Here is a 563-nt window from a genome sequence, read left to right as displayed (position 1 = left end):
ACAGATTTTTACAGCAGCAGTTGAAGTGTAGTGGAGCTGAATTAAGACTTCTTATGTTAAGTCTTCTGTGTCACTCCAGATTCCAGCACAATCTTATTGCAGACCTTCCCTTCAGTCCCACTAAGCCTCCCAGGAAAAGCAAACTACACTGCCATAAAGATAATATCCAGTGAATTAAGCATGTCCGTGAAAGCACTTCTTAAAAAAATGGTGGGTCTAAGCTTATGGAAACCTTTCAGACAGCTCTTACTGTAAAGCAACACTGATATTTTCAGGCTTAATTTATGTCTTTGAGAGACATGGTGAAGCTAGAGGGAAAGGAGGACGATGATGAAGCCTGAGAAGGAAGTCTGTTTTGGTGCAGCTCCTCCCATTTACCTCTATTTACTGCCACGGAGTCCAGCATAGGCTTGAGTTTCACATTCAGCTTCACTAGACACTGGAAGAAGATTAAAAAGAGGGTGAGAGCAAAAATAATGACACTGTATCCACTCCTTTGATGGATAGTCCACAGACTAATGGGGAATAAAGAGTTTAATCTGCACCACACCTCTACCCTCCTT

General features: G+C 41.9%; 1 protein-coding gene across 1 annotated transcript in view; it reads right to left on the bottom strand.

Annotated features, from left to right (window-relative positions):
* Window positions 1–277: 277 nt before the first annotated feature.
* The window catches only part of PDE11A (phosphodiesterase 11A), a 75,754-nt gene continuing 75,468 nt past the window's right edge, over window positions 278–563 (bottom strand). Inside the window, exon 18 of the mRNA XM_009075611.1 lies at window positions 278–439. Coding sequence (XP_009073859.1) covers window positions 278–439 — 162 coding nt within the window. The remainder of the gene's footprint in view (window positions 440–563) is intronic.

The sequence above is a fragment of the Acanthisitta chloris genome, unplaced genomic scaffold, assembly GCF_000695815.1.
Source record: "Acanthisitta chloris isolate BGI_N310 unplaced genomic scaffold, ASM69581v1 scaffold2465, whole genome shotgun sequence".
NCBI classification, from domain to species: Eukaryota; Metazoa; Chordata; class Aves; order Passeriformes; family Acanthisittidae; genus Acanthisitta; species Acanthisitta chloris.
This window is presented reverse-complemented; position numbering and strand designations above follow the sequence as displayed.